At 39.2% G+C, this 17,753-nt stretch overlaps 1 protein-coding gene and 1 long non-coding RNA gene across 2 annotated transcripts; one reads left to right on the top strand and one right to left on the bottom strand.

Annotated features, from left to right (window-relative positions):
- Positions 1 to 483: 483 nt before the first annotated feature.
- On the bottom strand, positions 484 to 4,524 carry LOC100566279 (olfactory receptor 11L1-like). Its single transcript, XM_016994343.2, has one exon. It carries the CDS (start codon positions 3,430 to 3,432, stop codon positions 2,461 to 2,463), a length of 972 nt encoding a protein of 323 aa, XP_016849832.1. The 5' UTR covers positions 3,433 to 4,524; the 3' UTR covers positions 484 to 2,460.
- A 9,232-nt stretch (positions 4,525 to 13,756) lies between these two features.
- Positions 13,757 to 17,030, top strand: LOC134295281 (uncharacterized). The gene is made up of 2 exons (XR_010001804.1): positions 13,757 to 14,240; positions 14,398 to 17,030. It is a non-coding gene; the product is annotated as an uncharacterized LOC134295281 (long non-coding RNA).
- Positions 17,031 to 17,753: the final 723 nt, after the last annotated feature.

A 17,753-nucleotide genomic window follows, 5' to 3' on the forward strand; every position in this document is an offset into this window, starting at 1 on the left:
ATGCTTTGATTATTGTGATGTGTGTCAACACCCTCACATGAAAACTTAAAACATAATGCAACCATTAAACATCCAAAGTCATTGCAAACCAATACATTCTTTTAAATATAGAGAGAAAGTCTAATGGGGATATATTCTACCAGAAAACAAAGTCACTCACCCACTTCCCCATTAAGAATGTACCAGCATTTGGGATTAACGTTACTGGAGGAATTAGACAACTTGAAGAAAATGTGGCAGAGTCTGTGGTGTGGCCCTGATCCAGCAATTCAGATATGTGCGTGCATTTGCACAACAATGCACATCTGGGATTCACTGGATTTGATATAACACATCTGTCAGGGCAGATGAGCGGGTTCTAATCATGCCCAGTGCTCATCAGCAGAACCTGATGGGAGCAGCAGTGCCTTTGATCCAGATCACAGAATGTTTTTTTCAAATAGTAATTCATTAATTGCAAGTATAGTGCTGAGGGCCCAGAATTGATAACTTACCTTTACAGTTATGTGTTTTATAATTTCGCTTTTTATTTTTTGGGGATAAAAATACTGACCGCATTATATGTACATACATACTGTACATGTATTTTATACATGTGTATTTTATACATGTATTCTATACATGTGGCCCAAGACAGCTTATGGTATAAGTTAAAACTAAAATACAGTTAAAACAACATATCACGCAAAAGCTGAAAAACCCTTAAATATATAATGCTGTACTATTCAAAATCAGTGGTTCCTTCAGCCTCATGTTTAAAGTGTAAAGATGAAAGACCAGAGTTCTGATCCATAATGTTAATCAACCCTCCCCCCAATCACTAATAGTAGTGCTGTTAGATAAGGGGTCATAATCCCTTTGTCAGGTATTGGAACTCTGGATTTTAAATTAATATATAATTTTGTTGTTAATGCTGTTATTTGCCTTCAGGTTCTCTTCTATGTATGATGACTCAATCAGCAACAATAACCCAACCCAACTTCAAAATCTCATAAACTCATTCAACAGCTTCAACAGTCCCCTTCGGGGTAGAGATAGGCGGGGTAGAAATGTTGTAAATAAATAAATAAAAATAAGAGAATAATTCATTAGTGATCGTGTTGCAGTATAATTCTTTAATTGGTTGCACTGAAGGTTGGGATGTACATTACTTCTTTATAGTCGTTGACACAGGGGCATCACACTCGAGGTCCTGTTCCAAGGAAAGCTTTACAGGGCTGCAAACTGGAGTTCATGTCACAACTTTCTAGCTTTAAGTAGCTTGTTATCAATGGGGAGTTGTCTCCAGGCACTTTCACATCACACAAATGCAGTACTGGGACTCCACTTTAACAGCCATAGGGGTTTAAGGCATCAGAGGATATTGTGAAGCCAGAAGCATCCTTAGAAATAAAAAATGTCACTTAAGGTTGCTACAGAACCGATTTTGCAAGAGCATTTCTACTCACATGAGTTAGTACGAGTTTCAAAATCTCTCTCCTAAATCCCTGTACATAGAGCAAATTATTATATAGTTGACAATGTCTTTCATCAATATTGGTCAAATACATGCATCTTACCTACAAATTGTGCATTGTTGTAATATATGTCTTGGATTGTCAGTGGCATAACCTGGGAAAGCATTGTCATAAAAGCATTTATTGCAACCTCATCACACTAGAGCAGGGATCCACTTTAAATTCAGTTTCTGCCTCTTGAAGAAAATTCTGGGGCTTGGAGTTTAAGTGTTATTTATTGTTATAATTGTATTATTTTACGTTATTTAATAATGTGTTATTACGTTGTTATGTAATGTTTGTGTTGCTTTTATGCCTGTAAACCGCCCTGAGTCTCATCCGGGAGATAGGGCGGTATATAAATAAAGTTTTATTATTATTGTTATTATTAGAGAGGCCCAGGACCTGCTGCACAGTTTAAAGGGCCCTTCCTAAACTACAAGCCCCAAAATTCTTCAGGAGGCAGAAACTGGATTTAAAGTGGATCCACGCTCTAGCATGATCAGGAAAACTGGTATGAGTTTGGTCAGAGAACTAGCCTTGAAATATTTTTTTAAAGAAAACCATGTAGAAAATTGAGATTTAGATTAATTGCAAATGCTTAAAATATCTGACCAAAATAACTGTCACTTATCCATAGCCAAAGTACGTAGACTGCAATTTAGTGCATAAATACAAAAAAAAAAAACCCCACACACATTCCTTTTCTCATATGGCTTTGCTACATTAGTTTTTCATCTCTCATTGCAACAGGAAAACAGCTTTGAAGACTTTTTTCAGTACAAATCATGTACTGTACTCAGAAAACATTGCTTAACATTGGTAGATGACAGCTGTGGCCCATTAGAAGAGCCTGAGAATGTAGCTGGAACACCAACCAAAAGCACATGTAATGAATATCTGCCTTGCAAAATTCCTCAGTAAGAAGTCACCTTCAATAAAGAGCCCTCATCTAATACGTGGCCTATGTCTCCTTAGTGAGGAAAGCTTTTCCTCCATGCATCCACCACTTGTCCTTTACTTGGTTGAGAATTTTCTCCAGAGCTCTTTTCACATCTTTGTTCCTTAGGGTGTAAATGATAGGATTCAGCATAGGAGTGACTACAGCATAGAAAACAGATATCATTTTGTTCATGTCAGAAGACCGGCCAGAACGTGGACAGAGGTACATGAAGATGACTGTGCCATAGAAGATGGTAACCACCATGAGGTGGCTGGAACATGTGGAAAAGGCCTTGTACCTTCCAGAAGCAGATGGGATGTGAGAGATGGCAAAAATGATCAGGGCATAAGAAATCAAAGTCAGAAGGAAAGACATGGGCACAATCACTGCAGAGATAAGAAAAACCAAAGTCTGAGCCACAAGGGTGTCACCAGTTGAAAGCTCAATCAGTGGGCCTGTGTCACAGAAGAAGTGGTTGATCTGGTTGCTGCTGTTGAAGCGGAGCTGGGAGATGATGGCTGTGGGTAAGAATGGGGTGATGGAGCCACCCAGCCAGGAAGTCAAGGCCAAGCGTACACAAGCACGGCCATTCATGAGTATTGGATACCGCAGTGGGTGGCAGATGGCTAAATACCTATCATAAGCCATGGTAGCCAAGAGGAGGAATTCTGTGGTACCAAAGAAGAAGAAGAAATACATCTGGGTGATGCACCTCTGGAAGGAGATGGCACGGGAGCCAGTGAGGAAGTCCACCAGAAGCCGAGGGACAGTGACCGAGGTGTAGCATATTTCCAGGAATGAGAAATTGCTCAGGAAGAAGTACATGGGGATACGTAGGTCCATATCCATATTTATGATAATAATGATCAAAACATTTCCAAGGAGTATGAAGAGGTAGGCTGTCAAGAAAGTGATGAATAAGAGGAACCAGAACTTCTGGAGCCCAGGGAAGCCCAGCAGGATGAATTCTGGAGCTGAAGTGCCATTCAGCATATTCTTGGTGTTGCCTAGCAGGGAGGAACTATGGAAAGGAGAATAAGCACATATGGGACAAAAGTGTGACTGATAAAAGAGACCTCAGGCAGGACGAAGAACAATACACAACATAGCAACTCAGAGTCACTGTTCACTCTCATACATGCATACATACATACATACATACATACATACATTTTTGTCAGGACCCTGGCTGCAGAGCACCAATAACCTTACACAGAGGCCAGTCTCTATCTAATATCTTTATTAAAGAAATATATAAAATCAATAAAAACAAGTGAAGAATATAGTTCAGAAGCAGACCTTTCAGATAAGGTCAAATATAGTCCAGAAATGTATTGTCCAATATAAGATATTAGAGTTCAAAGTTTTAATCTACTTGACCGAAACACACACTTTGCCAAGCAATAGTGTGGGGAAATAACAGAGTCTTTAAAGTCCAATGAAGCTTGACAACAAGGCTGGAAATAAACTTGATTCTTGACTAGATCCGTGACTGGAGGCAAGACGAACATGAAGCATGAAACAGAGTCCGTGGTAAAACCGTGAGACAAGGCAAGGCTTGAGGCTTGATCCGGGAAGCAAGGAACTGGGATTACGAAGTCCACACACGATCTCTCTCCTCAAGCTGATCAATTGACTCCGCAAAGAATCCCTCGCGCCAAACACCTATATTGGGTCTCGTTTTCCCGCCAACAGAACTCTTTCCCTAGAGAACGAGAAGCGAAACCCAACTCTGTCCAGATGCATGACTCCTTAGAATTTCCCAAGGGAAGCAGACCTAATCAGCCATTTGTTTGGCAGCGATTCTCAGGCTTCTCCGATTAGCCTCCCTGACTCCCCTATCTTTAGAATAATTTTCCCTCCTGGAAAACGGGGGGGAGTTCTGCCCAAGGCCTGTTTGGCTGAATTCTTGAGGGCAAACATCAACATCCTGCAGGTGAAGAGACTCCGGCTCTTGCTGAACCGGCGAAAATCCCATGTTTTCCTCTTCGTCTGCCACAATAGTACTAGGAACAGGACTACAAGGCCCATGAGTCATCACAATTTTCTATCTCTCCTTTTCTCACAGAATGGGATCCTAATAGCTCACAATATAAGATTAAAACCAAATATAGTTAAAACCCTAGATGATACAAAATTAAAAAGGAATTTTACAAACATATTAAAAACATAAACAGCTTAAAAAGTAATTACACCATAAGAATGCTGATTACAAAAATACAGTCTGCCCTAATTAAAATGGATAATTAATCATCAGAGGTCTGGGTAAACAATAAGGCCTTTGCCTGCCAATGGACAGAGATGTAATAAGCACATCAAGGATACTTGGAATATACTGCTATATTTGGATTTGATCCTTCTGTCTCATGATATAAATGAACTTACTAGTGCTTCATTCCCAATATTTACATATTGTGACTCTGAAGTCAGTCCAGTTTGGCCTTCTAGTCATTTTGTGATGCTAAACTGTTGCAGCGTGCATGCCCAAATTTAAGTTCACTTATACTTCCCATAGTAAATGTATTGAGCCCATTTATAGTCTTCAAAATGAAGTGGGCAAATGCTGAAATTTTCACAGGACCTGTTCAGCAGCAAGATTATGGTTGTGTGAATCATTTTGATGTCCAAACTTGATTCAACAGCACTCAATCACCTTGTGATGTTGTAAGCAGGATTTTACAATAGACAGGATTTATTCAAATCTCCATGTCAATCTCCCTTTTGTTTCAGTGATTTTGTGCAAAATATTTCACATATTATCATTCTAGAACCTCAAAATTACTTTCCCAATGTTGATATTTGATTTCAAGTAGCAGATTTCTCCAGAGAATTGGCACATGTGGTTAGAGAATTTGCAGAAATCAACATTATTCTGAGACTAAAATCAGTAAGAAATGACAGTAGGCCCGTAAAATTAAAGAATAAGATTTTTTAAAAAGTTGAAGCTTGTATTAAAAGAATTGAAGTCTTTAATGCGGGGAGAAGGGTTATCGCTCATAGAAACAGCATAGATGATCCTAAGGAAAATTCAGGAGGTTCCTTGAATCTCCAGAAAAGTCCTTGTTTGAAACTGGAGAGTTACTGCTAGACAGCAAAGATAATTGTTACTCGAAGCAATTGTCCATGAATTGGTATCAGTCCATGACCCATCTGTTGTCTGTATATGAACATTTTAGAGGGAGCTATGTTCATGAGTCAATATGACATAGTTACAGTATTAGTTCCTGTTGTATTGAGGAATAAAATTGCTGGTTCACCACATCAGATAACTGAGTTAGATTAAAGAACTGGTGTAGATAATACTCAGTTAGATGAGCCAGTAATTTGGCTTAGTATAAAGACCATTTCCTAGGAATTCCAGTTTGCTCAACAGAGAACACTGCCACTATCTAAAGCAGATTTAAGCTTATTTAAGAATTAAGCTTTACTGAAGTTAAAGCCAATATTGCCAATGTTTAGAGTAGAGGGGTAAAGGGCTTTGAAGCCCACACTTAATGTGCAATACAGTTAAAAATCTTAAAGATGAAACTCCCTGGACATACTTGGAATCAGTTAACTTCATCGTCTCTGTTCGTCCATCCACTTATCTTCTCTGTTCATTCACTGGTTGAAAAAGCTGACCAAGTTACATCAAGCCCATCTTCCATTCCCTATCCATCCCATATGTGTGTATCACATTCAAACATGCATTTTCTATGCATTTGGCATACAATTCTGAAGCAAAGAACTATTCAGACTGTGTAACAAAAATTACTTTAGTTTCTAGCAAATGAAATAAAATATGCACAGTTGTTTTCTTAGGCTTAAATCCAATTGCTAGTTCCAACTAGATTGAGCCTGTTGAGTTATTGGAATTGCATGTGCATGGTTGACTCACCAAGTTTCTATTAATTCAATGGATCTACATTACTCTAGTTGGGACTAGCTCTTGAATTTAGACCTTGATGTACAGCTTTAGTTTTATAGCTGCTGTTGTACTAGATTTTATTAATAACTACAGTAGAGTCTCACTTATCCAACATAAACGGGCTGGCAGAATGTTGGATAAGCGAATGTGTTGGATAATAAGGAAGCATTAAGGGAAAGCCTATTAAGCATCAAATTAGGTTATGATTTTACAAATGAAGCACCAAAACATCATGTTAGACAACAAATTTGGCAGAAAAAGTAGTTCAATACGCAGTAATGCTATGTAGTAATTACTGTATTTATGAATTTAGCACCAAAATATCATGATATATTGAAAACATTGACTCCAAAAATGCGTTGGATAATCCAGAACGTTGGATAAGTGAGTGTTGGATAAGTGAGACTCTATGAGAGTCCATGAGAAAGATATCCATGGAAAGAAGATATCCCTATGTCCATACTCATGTATGGTACAGTGTTCCCTCACTACTTCGCAGTTCGCTTTTTGCAGATTTGATGTTTCACCGTTTTTCAATAAATCTAAAAGAATATTATAAATCATTAAAAATTACAATTTACAGCCAAAGAAGAGAGGAAGGAGAAGCCAAAGGAAGATAAAAGGAGTCCAAGCGGCAATGGGAGGAGAAGGAGGCGATTTATCAACACACAATTGGTTGATAAAAACTTAAAATAGTGTATAACTACTACAATAATGTATAAATATTAAAATAAATATAGTGTCCCTACTTCACGGATTTTCACTTATTGCGGGTGATCCTGGAACATAACCCTAGTGATAAGTGATGAAACACTGTACTTCTCTGATTTTCCAAACCTTCTATTCAGATTACCTACACATCTCCAAAATTTCCTTTGCTGTCATTAAAAAAATAAGCATGCTATACTTTTCTCATAGGAAGCTAGGATCAGTGATGCAGAGATATATTTGCTACTTACCTTAAATCACAAAGTCAGTTTCCCAGACACTGAAATTTAGCCATTGCCAAAATGGCTAAAGAATTCATATGCTATACTGCACCAGCCTAGCTCAGTCTAGTTCACAGAGGAAGAAATCAGATTAAAATAATATTTTCCCAGTTGGTGATCTTTAAGTGGAGAGAAAAAATGTATTCATAACCTCAGCGAGTTCTTGCTTTACTAGGATTAGAATTTAGTCCCACATGCTGGCCCGTTCAGCATTGCTTTCCCAACCGGCCCAGAATAGTTTTCACACAACCAAAATCGAGATCTGACTACAGATCTCTGGTTGTCTCAGCTGACAAAGTGAGACAACCAGAGATGGCATGGTGTGGCACTAGAGCCACTGGTGGAAAGTGCTGTGCTTCTCTAACTCTCTAGCAAGGGACCCTAGGGAGCTCCAGCATGCTGGTAGTGGTTGACAGATTTACATGCCAATTATCCCTTGGTAAGATAATTGGAAAATGGATCAAGCTCAATTGTACAAAACTTTGGGACAAAACTTTACACATGCACCCAAAAGGCCAACCTGTTAAGTTGCACTTCAGAAAGTGGTTAGAAATATGAGAAGGAAATAAAGGGTGGAGGAAGAGGACATGCAAGGAAGATAGACTACCATGGGCTCCCAGATGCTTGCTTGGCTCTCAGCACTCAAATCACAAAGTATCTCATCATTAAATTAACCATTAGGTTAGCCTTCCCTATCTTGGTGCCCTCCAGCTGAGTTGTATTATATCTACCAGCAGCCAATCCTAGCCCATGTGACCAACTGCCTCATCACACTGGACTTGAGCATGGATCCACTTTAAATCCGGTTTCTGCCTCCTGCAGAATTCTGGGGTTTGTAGTTTGGTGAGGCCTAGGACCTGTCTGGCTGAGTTGTTTAAAGGCCCCTCCCTAAAGTGGATTTAAAGTGGATTCAAGCTCTAGTGTGATGAGGTCCCAAGTTGAAGATGGCTGCATTAGGTAATACTGCTTCATCTCTTTCTACCTTCTCTTCCTTCTAATGAGGGTATAGTACATATTAAAGCTTTGACTTCTATTGTGGCAGAGATTGATGAAACAGCTCTTAGAATTCAATACAGACACCATTTCCAACTAGGATGTTGAATACAACATAATTCCACTGTTCTTACCAATTCCTGCTTTTCAAAGGTGTGAAATTACTCTACTGCAAACTGGATTGGGATAGGTGATACTACCTGTAGGTCAGATTAGATTACTTGGCCAGATAATCTAACGTCCCTTACACACACATTAAACTGGATTGTATGGCTGTTCGGACTCAGATAACCCAGTTTAAAGCAGAAATTGTGGATTATCTGCCTTGATAATCTGAGATATATGGCTGTGTGGAAGAGCCCTAAATGTTATTCTATAGGTAAGCAAGGTGTTTATTTTTTATTTATTTACAACATTTATATCCTGCCCTTCTCACCCGAGGGGACTGTTTGTTTGCTTGCTAATTTCTCTTGACAATCAAAAACCTCTTGCCAGCCTCAGAATTAAATATTTAGCAGAGGCTAAAAGCTGGTTTTCAAATACATAATTTTGCTTAGGGCTGTGGCACATTGCACGAAGAAATCGCAGCACAAACCAATCAATCTCCAACTCCACCCTAGCCCTATGAAATTCAATTTTACAGTGACCCAAGCCACTATCATCATCATAATGAATAAATGGAATGAAAAGAATTATGGAAATTAAGTCAGAAGAGGAGATGGTTGAAGGTTTGGAATATAAAAACTTGACATCTTTCCATAAAGTAATATTAGCAGTGGCACCTGGGCAAGATACGAGGACAAAAAATAACAGGCCTAAAATAGAAAATATGGCAGGCAATTCAATCCTCAGCTTAGAGAAGAGTTTCAACAAGAGGTGCTAGTACCTCGGCACACAGAAATATCTACATTTATCAAACTGTCAAGGTCTTTTAATGACCTCGAGAGAACAAATGTGATGTCTTCGACAAGGTTGTAGCACATGACAGAATGTTTAAAGGTTGTAAGATATAACCCTAATACTTTAGAAGAAGATGTGGAAGATTAATAATAATAATAATAATAATCCCAGGTGACGGCAGGATTGAGGAGAAACAACTGGAAAAGTTGACACAATATGAGGATTTAAAGATCGAACTGCAAAGACTCTGGCAGAAGCCAGTCAAGGTGGTCCCGGTGGTGACCGGCACACTGGGTGCAGTACCTAAAGGCCTTGGCCTGCACTTAAACATAATCGGCGCTGACAAAATTACCATCTGCCAGCTGCAGAAGGCCACCTTGCTGGGATCTGCTCGCATTATTCGCCGATACATCACACAGTCCTAGACACTTGGGAAGTGTCCGGCGTATGATCCAATTCAACACCCAGCAAATGTGTTTCAAATAATAATAATAAAAAGACTCTGGCAGAAACCAGTGCAGGTGGTCCCGGTGGTGATGGGCACACTGGGTGCCGTGCCAAAAGATCTCAGCCGGCATTTGGAAACAATAGACATTGACAAAATTACGACACTTGGGAAGTGTTCGACTTGTGATTTTGTGAAACGAAATCCAGCATATCTATCTTGTTTGCTGTGTCATACAACAACAACAACAACAATAATAATAATAATAATAATAATAATAATAATAATAATAGCAGCAGCATACTTTGTTTATATTCCACCCTTCTCCCGTAGGGACTCAGAGTGGATTACAATATTTACATAGGCAAACATTCAATGCCTTTTACAGTCAAATACAATGAGACATACAGACAAAAGCAAAGCTTCTTCTTTCATTTCTGGCTTTCTGGAGATGGTGCTCATCTCTGGCTCTGGGGAGGTGTTTTTATCCATTTTCAAGCCAAGGAGCCTGCATTGTCACTTCCTGGTCATGGGGCCAGCAAGATTGCTTGGAGAGTCTCTTTGCCTTTTTCCGCAGAATTGGTACCTATTTATCTACTCACGTTTGCATGTTTTCGAACTGCTAGGTTGACAGGAGCTAGGGCTTGACAGATGGGAGCGCACCCTATCTTGTGGATTTGAACTGCCAACCTTCAGGTCAGCAGTTCAGCAGAACAAGTGTTTAATCCATTGCACCACCATGGCCTCAAGATGTAAAAAAAAAATGGCAATTTGTAGCCTTAACATTCATATAATAGGTTTTCCAGAAAAAGAACAACCTCATCATGTTTCTTATTTAACTGGTAACTATTGATCCTGTGTGACACATAACTCATAAGGATTTTGCAAGGATGTACAAACATAGTTTCTCCAGAGACATAATCATCAGATTTTCCAAGTATCTCTATAAAGTGACTATCTTTAACAAATTCAATAGTCTTCCAAAAGTTTAATATAAAGATCGTTTAATTGCTTTCAAGATTTTGGGGGAAGAAGGAAGAAAAGAGTTTGGAGGGAAAAAAGATTTACAACTATACATTAAATTACATTGTAAGGCAGGAATAAAGTACAGATGGGAATGCCCTTTTTGTTAATATGGCACTCAGGGGGCAAAACATTATCTGCATCTACTAAGATAGTAATAATAATTCTCTGTGAAGTGCTTAACATCTCTCTTCCAAGGGTCCATCCACACAGCCATATAATCCAGAATATCAAGGCAGAAAATCCCACAATATCTGCTTTGAACTGGATTATATGAGTCCACACTGCCATATATTCCAGTTCAAAGTAGAATATGTGGGATTTTATTCAGATGTGTGGAAGGGGCTCAAGAGGCATGGAAGAAAGAGAAAGATCCTCAGCAGAAAGAGAAGAATGAAAAGCAAACTGCTAAGATGGAAACCAGCAAAGAAGAAAAAGAAGAAAACAATAGAGAACTTTGAATTAAATAATACTTCAGTCTTGAACGTTCTGTGTACTCTCTTGCAAATACTAGGTTAATGTTAGCAGGTAGATGAATAAATTTAATCATTGTCTTGCTTGCTGGTAAAACCTTATGGCTTTAGGATATTATTTATTTACTACTGTATAATATAAATAGTTGGAAGTAGGCAAAGAGTAGCATGTCAGTTTGGTTCCCACTGGAGTCTGCAATCGATATGGTTTCCATCCATAACTGGCTGCCTTATTTCTGGGAAAGAGAGTTATCGGTTTGTATTGGTTGTTTGTTGGGTTGGGGAAGCTATTTTAAAATAAGTATGATATTGTGAGAAAGATTGAAATTAAAGTACCATATATTTTGGTCAGTCATTGCATAAATATATTCATTTGTGACTGTGTTAATCCAGCCCAAATCAGTTTTAGTAGGAGGGGAATTTGGCTGTTTAATGTGCTCTGTTTATTATCTCCCAAAGGAGCTCCTCTACTCCGAACTCAAGAATGGGAAACGGAATGTTGGTGGGCAGGAAAAGAGATTTAAAGATGGGCTTAAAGCCAACCTTAAAAACTGTGGCATAGACACTGAGAACTGGGAAGCCCTGGCCCTTGAGCGCTCTAATTGGAGGTCAGCCGTGACCAGCAGTGCTGCGGAGTTCGAAGAGGCACGAATGGAGGGCTTAAGGGAGAAACGTGCCAAGAGGAAGGAGCGTCAAGCTAACCCCGACCGGGACCGCCTTCCACCTGGAAACCGATGTCCTCACTGCGGGAGAATATGCGGGTCAAGAATCGGTCTCTTCAGTCACCTAAGAACACACGCCCAAGATACCAAGGTTGGAAGACTATCATCCTCGAACGACGAGGGATCGCCTAAGTAAAGTAAGTAAGTAAAGTTTATTACAACATACTTATTCAAACCGAAAAGCATTTTTGTCATTAGATACACTGAAAGCATTTGGTAATCTTGAATTGGGTGTGTTTATTTTAGCTTTTCCAAAAATAAATTTGGGGAAATAATTCATGTCCTCACTCCAAAGATTAGAAATAACTGTCCTACTCAGAGTGGTGATCTCCAGACTAGTGCTATTCCATGAAGTTCAGGCTCTGCATTTCTGTAGTCAATTACCTTAGTTACATTTATTTATTTATTTATTTTTAAATATTTCAAATTCCTTGGTTTTTTTATCTTATTTCAAGCACTTCAATTGAGACCAAATTAAAAATATTTAACAATTGGCAAAGGTATACAGTACCTGGGAGGTTAAGATCGTTGGGAGAGGCCCTGCTTGGTCCCACCCCCTTTGCAAGTGCGAGTGGTGGGGACAAGAGACGGGGCCTTCTCAGTGGTGGCCCCTCATCTGTGGAACTCCCTCTGCAATGAAATCAGATCGGCCCCCTCCCTTCTGACCTTCAGGAAAAAATGGCTTTGGGACCAAGTAAATTGGAGCAGTGCAATAAAAGATCACAAAATAACATAATGACGACTTGGATTGGCCCTGGAGTATGATTTGGCTTGTGTGATTTTAATTGATGTTTTAATGTTTGATGTTTTAATTACTTTGGATTTTAACATATTTAATTATTTACTGATGTATATGTATGAGGGTTGAATGAAAAGGAATGCCTCCACCTTTGTAACTCAACAGATGGCAGTCCTGATATGCGGCAGGTACTGGCTTGTTCAGTAGACTCTCCTCTACAGTTCCATTTGGTGGGAAGCCTTAGCATTGAACGGTTGTGTTGTTAAAGTGCAAAGTATGGAGGTCTGCGCAGATGGTCGGTCAATGCGACTTAAGCAACGTGCAGTCATTGAATTCTTGACAGCAGAAGATGTCACTCCAAAGGAGATTCATCAGAGAATGCAGCTGTTTATGGTGATTGTGTTGATGTGAGTACTGTGTGTCGTTGGCAAGTAAGTTTAAAGATGTTAAGGTGGGAACATCTGACTTACGTGACAAACAAAGAGTTGGACATGTGACCGCAACCATCGAGTTTCACAAACAAAAGATTGATAGATTGATTCAGGACGATCGTCGTATCATTCAGAGAGAAATTTCAAGCATAATCGGCATTTCACAAGAACGTGTGGGTCACATTATTGCCTTGCTTGGCATCACAAAGGGGAAGAGAGATCATGGACATGAACAACTATAATTAAGGCAGGGCAGACCTCTTCACACACCTATAGGATTCCACCTCTGCCTACAATATGATAGCAGGACGGTGATAGATATGGGTTAGGGTAAAGTGAACCCTGCTTGTCTTTTAAACTTTCTTTTGAATTAAAGCTGCCACCAACCTAATAGGTTTTAGGAATTTTCCAAGATATTTGAGGTAAACTGCTCCCACTCCTGCCAACACTGCTTTCACCCCTGGCTCCCAAACAACTGTTTATTAAGAGGTTTTTCTGTAGTAACTGGATGTTACTAATGTTGGAACTATCACAAAGGCTTGACGATGGAATGATGCGCTGTAGAGACCTTTTGACAGTTAAATAGAATAAGATTTATTTATTTTAAAACAGACAACTAACCACTGCTGAGAGGTACAAAAAAAGTGTGATTTGTTACAAAAGCACTTCAGCTTGAATTGGTTGCTTGTTCAGTTTTCTTCACTTTGTTATAGACAGATCTAAACAAACCGTTCTAACTGTTACTAACAAAACCCTCGCTCTACTTCAGAGAATAATGACGAATTTGACTAACCTATCTAGTTAGCCCCCTGGGTTCTTAACTAACTCTACCTTAAAGTTCTTCCTGTTAACTAACCCGGCCTGGAGAGTCAACCTCTTGTGTTAACTCTCACAAGAAATCAAACTGCTGATCTTTTCCAGCACTCTACTCTCTCCCTGTGAACCCAGTTGTTTTAAACCCTACACCTTCACACACCAGCTCTCTCCGAACTCTCCACTTCCCACCTTCTCCTCTTCTCTTCCTCTCGGCCCCTCCCCACTCCTCTGGCCAATCCTAGGAGCCTCCTCACTCCTCCCCTTTTCCAACCTTCCTCACTCAAGATGGCTGCCTTGCTGGCATTCTCTCACAACATGGAGGCCTGCCATACTGTTATCCAGGCTCCCTTTCCGGCCTACCAGGTAAGATTCATTACACTTGGCTATCGGAAGATCGGTGCACAATGAGTACCCAGGATGCTGACTCATGAAATGAAAGTGCACAGACTTGAAATTTGCCAGGAACTCCTCATATGTTATGAGAATGAAGGTGATGTCTTTCTCCATTCAATTGTGACAGGAGACGAAACGTAGGTACACCATTACGACTCGGAGACAAAGCATCAGTCTATGGAATATCAACACAAAGACTCGCCCCAGAAAAAAAATTCAAGACACAGCCCTCAGCTGGAAAAATCATGACAACAGTGTTCTGGGATGCAGATGGTGTTATCTATGTTGATTTCCTTGAATGTGGAACAACAATAAATTCAGAATGTTACATCACAATGCTGCAAACTTTGAAACAACGGCTAACAAGGGTCCGAAGGAAAAGGGAAATGTTTTCCTGCAGCATGACAATGTCAGACCACACACTTTACATGCCACCACAGCAGAACTGGATCTCACCACCGTACAGCATCCTCCATACAGTCCAGATTTAGCACCATCTGACTTCCATCTGTTCCCGATAATGAAAGAAGATCTGCGGGGACATCATTATGCTTCTGATGAAGACGTTGAGAGAACTGTGAGACACTGGTTGCGGAAACAGAGTGTCGACTTCTTCCGTGACGGCTTCAGAAAACTTGTTCATCGTTGGCAGAAATGTATCCAATTGTCTGCTGATTATGTGGAAATGTCAATAGTGATAGTTAAAGAGCACATTCTAAGGATTATTTCTGTGTTTGATTTATTAAAATATTCCCATCCAAACCCAAGTAACGAAGATGGAGGCATTACTTTTCATTCAACCCTCCTATATGTGACATCAAATTGTTGCCTTTGTAAGGCCACTCTGAGTCCCCTTCAGAGTGAGGACAGGATACAAATGTGATAAATAAATAAATAATACGGCATTGAATAATTTGTTTCTAAGGACAAATAAATCGTGCTTTGCACAGACAAACACATATAATTTTTGAAAAAGGCAGTCCTACAGTTCTGCATTTACAACTTTAAAATACTTTGGTGATTTTTGAATGGTGCAAATAATGCATACTAAAGAAAATGCATCTGCCTTATGAGTACAAATGAAAATTCAGAAATGTAATACTGAAGGTTATACCTTTCACTTATGAATTTATTGAATCCAAAAAATAAGAAAAAAATAAAATTTCAAAAATGATTATTTAATGCTTTATCATTGTAAATCCAAATACATCACCAATACCTGTCTTTTTATAATTCCCAATTTTATCACTCAACTAAAATGATAGAAAAAAAGAATTTGGCTCTGTTCCCTTTTATTCTTTGTTGTGTTGATTTGAAGATGCTACTTGTCAAAAGGGACAAATGTGGAATTTATCCTCTCAGGACTGAACAAGAAAGTGAGACATATCTTCCATTTTCTCCAGAGTGAAACTTCAGTTTCTTGGGATTCTGAATATAACTTAGAATCCCAAAGGGACTTGTTAAGAAGTTTTGTTGTTTGAGTCTAAATGTGATCCTGTGGAGTTGGTGGTGTTATTGTCAATGCCGTGCCACCAAGGAGGAAACTGTTGTACATCTACATCCACAGAGAGACTGTTTTGATCAGTAATAACTGTAAGACTGTTATTTCTATGGAGCAATTAATACAGTTTATGGCTCATGTTGTTCAATGGAAAGCAACAAGTTACACACAAATTGTCAACCATTACGTCAGAGAGCCAGGGAATGATGAAATTAGGTTTCAAAAGTTCAGTGATAAATGGGAATGAGGTTACTCTTTTGGTTCAACAACTCATGTTTTACACCTAAATTCTAAAGATACTTTAAAATAGCAAATTTAGTCATTTTGAGCAGAATATTCCAGTTCCATTGCAATTCTCTTACAAATCTTAATACTTTTTTTAAAGAGATAATGCTTTGTCACCACTCAAATCAGGTTGGTGAAATACTCTTGAGTGTTGGACTGGACTCTGGAAGACCAGGCCTGAATCCTCCATCCGCCTTGGAAAACTCACTTGGTGGCAGTGGGCAGGTTATATAGTTTCTCAGCTCTAGAGGAAGGCAATGTAAATGTCCTCTGAATAAAATTTGCCAAGAAAACCCTATTAGAGTTCACCATTAGTTGACTTAACGGCATGTAATAATGACAAGATGCTATCTATTTAATACATTTGTCATATATAGAGCTCCAGCAATAGTCTTTCTTTTCTACAGCATTCCATCTGAAAAACATTATTGTATTTCCGTTGCATTGCATCTCCCCCCACATTAATGGTAACAAATAATAGAGGGTTTTTTTGCACTGAGTTGCACAATGAATTGATTTCAGCTTTCCAAGCTCTGTACGTAACCCAAATATCCGCTGTTTATGTGAGATGAACAATTACTCAAACTAATCTGAATCAATATGAATGTGGACTCTTGTCCATTGTTTTTGTTATTGAAGACCCCCCAACCCCACCCGTAATGAAAAGGAGATATGATTCAGTTCTCAAGGGAGTTATAGTTTCCCAAGGACGGGAGGCCATATGAATGGGAACGAGCTATGACCTGCCTCCTGACCAGTCAAAAGCCTGGGAAACGCTGGCTGGCTTCTGGCACTGGCCAATCAGAGGAAAGGGAGAGAGTTTCAAAACGTAGCAATGTTAATAAATAAAAACTCTTGTGTATAAAAACGCTTGCTTATGATTATGTTTTTACACTTGTGCCCTTTGAGCACCAATCGTTGTACAAGTGTCCCTTCTGCACAGATTGAATAAAGGATATGTCGTTTGCCTTCAACCTGGTGAGATTTCTGATCCGAAACATCCGCGGTTAGCAAACCTTTCCAGGCATCCCCCGCTATCCATGGGGCTTTGAAAACCCACAAATTTCCAGCATCATCTGGAATGGTTAACTCAATCAGTCAATTTATTAATGCTCCGACCAATGGTCATATGCATATACAGAAACAACATCAAACAAACATCTATACATAACTCCAAGCACCACCTTATTCCAAATGTACAATGAGAAAAATCTCTTTACTTTCAATTGCCCAAGAATTCTATAGAACAGAAGTTATTGTGAGACTGTTTTGTATTGCGAGACAAATTCATGCCTCTTTGAGAACCCTGATGTACTTTGGAGCCTGTTGAGAATGGGAGGTTGAAGGGCAGGAAGTATAAAATATTAAGGGAGGCTTGGGAAACAGAATTGATTGAGAAAACACTCCTGGAACTTCAAATTCAAGCATCTCCCAGCAGCTCTTATCTCCTCCAGATTCCAAGAAGCAGAGGACCAAAGGTCACTTCACACAAGCAGCAGTAAGATCTCTATGGGAAGATCTTGTACAAGCCGAACAAAGGAGGCCAAGCAAAGTTGCTAAGTCTCCAATGACTCTGATAGGCTTTTTTTAAATACCAGCAGGAAAAGATACTGTAAGGCTGCTAGATTTGAAAGGTAGGTTTATACATATTTTCTAGCCTGAGGATAAAGAAATTGTGCAGAAACCAATTTCCTGTC

Source organism: Anolis carolinensis, chromosome 1 (genome assembly GCF_035594765.1).
Source record: "Anolis carolinensis isolate JA03-04 chromosome 1, rAnoCar3.1.pri, whole genome shotgun sequence".
Classification (NCBI taxonomy): domain Eukaryota; kingdom Metazoa; phylum Chordata; class Lepidosauria; order Squamata; family Dactyloidae; genus Anolis; species Anolis carolinensis.

Bases quoted from the DNA above. Each gene is read 5' to 3' on its own strand.
- LOC100566279 (XM_016994343.2), bottom strand. From the start codon at position 3,432: ATGCTGAATGGCACTTCAGCTCCAGAATTCATCCTGCTGGGCTTCCCT.